This window comes from Amblyomma mixtum, chromosome 10, assembly GCF_055824585.1.
Source record: "Amblyomma mixtum isolate Tamu chromosome 10, ASM5582458v1, whole genome shotgun sequence".
Lineage (NCBI taxonomy): Eukaryota > Metazoa > Arthropoda > Arachnida > Ixodida > Ixodidae > Amblyomma > Amblyomma mixtum.
In genome coordinates, this window is record NC_143021.1 from 120,729,791 (window position 1) to 120,735,790 (window position 6,000).

General features: G+C 51.2%; 1 protein-coding gene across 1 annotated transcript in view; it reads right to left on the minus strand.

The window, feature by feature from the left end:
* The window catches only part of LOC149326794 (sodium/iodide cotransporter-like), a 123,221-nt gene extending 118,204 nt beyond the window's left edge, over positions 1 to 5,017 (minus strand). Inside the window, exons 1-2 of the mRNA XM_089564675.1 lie at positions 4,987 to 5,017; positions 2,381 to 2,655 (exon numbers count right to left, since the gene is read on the minus strand). Of these exons, the coding sequence (XP_089420801.1) occupies positions 2,381 to 2,655; positions 4,987 to 5,017 (306 nt within the window). The remainder of the gene's footprint in view (positions 1 to 2,380; positions 2,656 to 4,986) is intronic.
* Positions 5,018 to 6,000: the final 983 nt, after the last annotated feature.

The window sequence follows — 6,000 nt, forward strand, 5'->3', positions numbered from 1 at the left end:
CTTCAGGAATGCACGGTGGGCAAGAACAGAACTAGGTGCCGGTGAAAGTGAGGAATCTGCTATTGCAAGCAGCATCAACCACTTCAATCAATCCAAGAAAGAAGGGAATGGGTTCAAACTATTTGTGGTCTGCCTCGACAGGTCAGCGGTTCCATTGAAACTGCAGGGCGCTCAGAAACGGGGCAACGTTGGCATTGCAGAGCCAACCACCATGCAGCAATGCTTAGCACATTTCAATGAACTGAAATAGGCCTCGTTATTGTAGCTTTGGAATGTGTGTAGGATTGGTGCTGTGGTGACCACACAAATGTGAATGAATAAGTGCGCCAGGAAACCTAGCCGATGTTGTGATCGTACTTCTGGCCACGTGGGCCCGAGCAAGCAGCAACCGAGAACGATCGACAAGGCCGACAACCTCGCGACGGCAGCAGACCAGTGTAGTGCTTGTGATGCCCCCCCCCCCCCCCGCCCGCCCCCCTCCCTTAGCCTAAGTGGATTAGGGCAGCGGACTCCCTCGACCGGGGTGACTACGGCGGCAGCGGCGAAGGTTGAAGACCGGCGAAGACCGAAGATGCGAAGGGGTCTAGCGAGGGCATTGGCAGCGGCGGAAACAGCAGCGGAAGCAGCGGCGACGATGGCGGCGTCAGTTGGCCGAGTCTACCCTCGGGTCGCCGGACGACGGAGTGGTGCTGCGCAGGGTCAAGCTGTTGCTGTTAATTGAAAGACGACTGTGTCATCGACAGAGGTCTCGTGTTTTGGACATCCGGCGGGGAAGCACCAGGACGGTCGTTCACCTGCTGGTAGACTGCGGTAGATTCATTTCCCGCAGTGTTTGATTACTCAGCCTTTACCCATCGACCGAACTGCGAGAGAGCGGGACAGCCCAGCACCGCCCCTTCCGTGGGTGGTAACACCAGCGTCCACATCTGTACATCCGACTGGACAGCGTTATTTTTGTTTTTGTTTTTCGTCAAGGCTGAAGGCTAGTTATGCACACCTTGCTGTGTGGACTGTTTTGCTCGGGAACCCAAAATGTGAGTTGCTTCCATTGAGAAGCATAAGCTGCTGCCACGCTTTGTTTGCATAACACCAAGCGAAATGCTAATGAAAAAGGCACATGAGTTGGCACATATTAAGCATTTGTACACTGTGAACTAGCTATGATATATAAGCGGCAATCGCGTAATACCGCTTAATACCACGTTGTTACAACCTAAACCTGTTGTCACTACCTATTGCAGACATAAGTCCGCACAGCTGGCAGGAAATAAAAATAAATGACGCTCTCAAGATAAATTTGCACTCCACACCGATGTTTTCACATAGGTTCCACAGTGTCGTCGGCCAGTCTTAACCGGAGCACCCACCATCAAAAAATGTATTGAATGCAGCACCAAGGCGCAGAATTGACGACGTTGGTGTTGTCGCCGCAGAAAACAGTCCGACGGACTAGCTGCACAACGCCTCGTTCATTTCAGCATTCGGAAAGCACGGCGTGCGTAGTGAGCTTTCGCAGGTGCAGATTTAGCTGTCTTGACGCAGACGCACTCGCTCCGATCGCGATCAGTTTCACTACGCGGTCACTAGTGGCTGTGCTATGCAGCTCATGCACGCACAAGAAGTTCACCGTGAGCAGCTGTTACTCGCCGCTGTGTGTGATGATCCTGTGTGTGATGACAACCACGAACAGCTCGATATAAACACTTTGTGACACCGCCAACGCGCAGGTCTTGCGTCGGTTTGAAGGGGCGCTCTGTCAACTCCATCAGCGTTGATGATAACGAAATTAAACTCGGGGAGGTGTCACTCGCCGCTGCTGCACGCGAAGTTCGTAGTCGCTCTGAACGCTCGTAATATCAACATGCAGCCATTATAATATGCTGCGTCACATAGCTGCCGCCTGCCCGTGCGTCCCTGCCCGGTTCAATTACGGACGGCCATCTTGCCCCCACAGATGTGGAGGTGGAGGGGCCTGAGACGTCACGCAGAAAGCAGCCAATAGCTGCAATCCTGTGGGCGGCCGGACCCAGATATTCGCAAAAAAGTTGAAGTTTTAACCAACCTTTTCCTCGGTCGCCGGACCGGCCGAACGCGTAATGTCTGGCCTATGTGCTGCGGCGTACGCCTGCTTGTGGATCAGCACAAAAAACGATCACACGATGGCCTTAAAGGCGCAAGAGCGATAAGTTTGTATTTAGGGTGAGCTGACGTTTGCACGCTTACGCTGAACTGAGAACGTGACAAGAGTCGTGTGCAGCCGGGCCTTCGGCAACCAGAAGCGCCAAGACGCGGAGATTAAAATTTGTTTCAAGCGCAGAACCTGCAAAGTGCGACGCTATTGCTTCCTGTCAGTAAAGAGAAACGCAACTGCAGTGCATACCTCGAAGATGGAGGTGACCTTGAGCTCGTACAGGACGGGCAAGAAGAGGTAGACGACGGTGAGTCCCACAAGCACGAAGACGGGCGTGGCCCACAGCGTGTGGAAGCCGTGGCGGTAGTAATGCGGCACGAAGGCCACGATGCCCGCCGCTGTTATGCTGGACGCCAGCATGGACAGCGCCAGTGGCAGTGCCCGTATGCTTCTGTTTCCCAGGAAGGCCTCGTCCCTGGTCGCCTGGACACCGCGCCTCCGCAAAGACAGGTAGAGACCGGTTCCTGGAAGAGGAGGCCGTGGTGCGATAAGCATTCAAGGAAAGGCCGCCTACGCTGCCTGGCAATAGCGCAGCTCTCAAAGAAAATGATGGTAGCTGGGAAGAACAACAATTGAAAGGAATTTACAATGCGCTACACTAATTTCAGTGACAGTTTAAATGGCGCAATATGCGCGGGCCATTGGGAATGTCAGTAACTCTGAGCAAGGGTGCTAATGAGGAAGGACCTGAAAAATTTGTACGGCTAGACTCGCATTAGCGCTCCAGTCAGTGCCGTGACGTCACGAAGGACGTCATTGTGTCGAAGAATCAGTGATTGACATTCGGACCAAACAGCGTGGCGTACCAAGGACACCGGTGCCACATTAACGGGAAGTGCTGTCTTATTAGCTGTTGCAGCAGTAAAATTTCACAGCTTATCTTATCGCCGTCATCGTGATAAGATTAAGCATGAAATGCGTTGCAGAAGTGGACGGCTCTTACATAGCGCATGGTAACCGCACTCCGAGTCTTAGCGCCTCCATCATCAGACACTTTTCTGTTCTCATAGCCTGCAATAAAACAGGCGGCTTCCAAAGAAGAGGACGGGGCGTCAAGCACGCGCTACAGGTTACGGTCGCCTTCACGACCATTGCGATGCTTATTGCAGTTGCGTGGACGCGGCCATCGACGGAGCGGCGGGGGCGGCGTCCAGCCTAAATGAAAATTCGGACGTTCTTTGTGAACTCCTTTAAGAAGGTCGCCGGCGCTGGTTACGCGACTAGCTGCACGTGAAAGGAAAACTGCAGCGGTTCTCGATGTTCACAGATGTCAATAAAATTTGGCGCGTTCTTTTCAAAGTCATGCTTCTGTGTGCCAAGCGACACGATAGACAGACGCCTAGTTTTTTCGCAAAGTAATTTTAACGATAGCCTCCTTGTAGTGCATGCAAGTTTGTGGTCTGTAACAGGTGATATTTGCGACCAAACCTGTGCACAGTGACGTCACACATTGCACGGCCTGGCAAAGAGCAGACGAACAGCGGTGCGGCTCCCAGCAGCAGACAAGCTTCATGTGCTCGATTGCAGTTTTTGGCTCTCGTTTATTCTCTGTATGGTCACTGGTGTTGTGGGGTTGCGAAATGCACACGAATCACTCGAAAAAGACGACGGGAGTGCCTTCGCGAAGTAGATTTAGGCTTTCCAGCTCTTGGACTGGTTTCTGACACCGAGGGCTCGTGTTTGTCGGGAACATCTCACGCAGGAGTGCAACAAAGACAACATATTTTATAAAGAAGGATGTTTTCGGGCTCGTGACACTATATTTCTGGAGGTTGCTAAGCTTGGGAGCAGTGCCAACGTTATTTCAGTTATTCAACACTTGAAGCGCTAATTCCTGCAAGTATCTAGCATGAACGAAACTACTTGTGGTTGAACTACGGAATGTCGCGGTGTGTTTGCTTTAGTGGCGCATAAGCATCTAAGGCTATCATGCGCCAAGCTCAAGGAATAGAAAAATTGTTTTCTGGAGAATTTTCCAAAAATAAACTACGGAACGATCACTCGCGCTGTGGCTGGTGTGGGGGGACCTCACGCGTGTCCTGAAATTTGCACCTGACTAAATGTTGCCGTTCCCATTATTATGATTGTTAAACATAGTGCAGACCCTCGATAGCGATCAGTCACCTTCCACCTGCCGCGGTGGGTAGTTTGCTCACAACCACGTGGGCAGGTTGTGATCACGCCACAAGGTCACGTGACCCTGGTGGTCCACCTGCTCCGGTCGCTCCGTCTGCGAGGCTTGAAACGGTCGCCGACTCCGGACAATTTTTCCGTCATCAGGGCACTAAGGCTCTCTCGTTAAAAATTTGGTGGGGGCTTAGCTTTGGTTAAGCCTGGTAGGTTGCGAAAGCAGGTGTTTTATACTGCATATGCAGCGCCTCTAGTGGGAAGAGCGCAGCGCGCCGTGCCAAGCGGCCGCCATTGCCCGGACGAGCCGAGCTGGTAGCCCGTCTCTCACTCCTGGTATGACGTCACGTTGTGACATCACTAGGCATGGTATGACGTCAGGGGTCATTCTAAATGTCACGCGTGCCAAGTGGCCACCGCTACGCGAATGGCTGCTCTTGGGAGTAGTATTGCTTTCGCAATAAAAGAGCGATGCGCTGCGCTCACCTAGCATCGCCGTGTCAGGCCTCCTTTCTCGTGGCGAGCAATTGATACTGAAGTTGCTGCGCGGTCGTCATTGCACTGCCGGATGACGTGGAGAAGGAAGGAATTGAGGTCAGTCTTCGTACGTGCTGTTTTCTCGCCGATTCGCTTTTGGAGCAGCGCGGCATCCCGCAACTGTGGCTCACTTTCCAAGAGCGGCATCATGAGTGACGTCATGTATACCAGCCCTCCGGGCCGCGTGCGGCTGTTTCGGTGGAAAGTTTTCTTGCTTCTTCAAAAGTATTGTTCGAGACATATTTTAAAAAGTGAAGTCGTGTGCTCTGCTGAGAAAAAGCCGTCAGCAATAAAATTCGTTTATTGGTGGCAATATAAAATTGGTGATCGGAGGGCCGAGGATGAATTGATGTATTCGTATAGGAGGTGGCCAAGTGCTACACCAAGGTGACCGAATAATGTTTTTTCTTAATTTAGCCTTGAGTAGTAAAAAATGATAGAGATTGTCGACAACATTCGATTAAGTGCGAAAGCATGGGCCTTTTTCGGCAAACACTGATTTTACGGATTGGGCAAGCATGAATGACTGAACTGAGGTATACATGCGAGTATGTTTTGGCTGAGGTATACATATGATGACTGATTCAATTTTCTCTCTTTTTTTAGCGGAGATGCAAAACAAGTTCAGAAGCCCTGCATTAGGGCTACGTAGAAGACGAAGATGGGCGAGCACTGCCGCGGGACGGAGCGCTCGTGTATGGGCCATGCCACCAAGGCAATAACAACAACGGCTAGGCCAGCTGCGGACACGCAAGAGGCGATTTTGCTTGGGCCAGAACCACCGGATTAGAAGTCGACGATGAGGAACGCTCGCGCTAGGAACATACACGCAAGACGCAATTTTACTGGGCTCTGAACGCCCGGGTTTGAAATTTCGCTCTAATATAACTTCAGCTAAGAAGGCAGAAACGCGCATCAAAATCAATGATTTGAGATTTCACCGTTCTTTCAAACCTTTATTTGTTGACCGAATGCACTGTTGCGCCTCCTCTTGTATATTTTTTGCTTTATTTATTTTGATATATTACTTTTTGTCTTCCCTCCTGCTCCCCCGTTTTTTTTGTCCTTTCTCTCATATGATTTTGTTTAACTGCTCGTCACTTTAATGTTGTACCCACTACCCTTCTCTAATGCTTCGGCGCTGC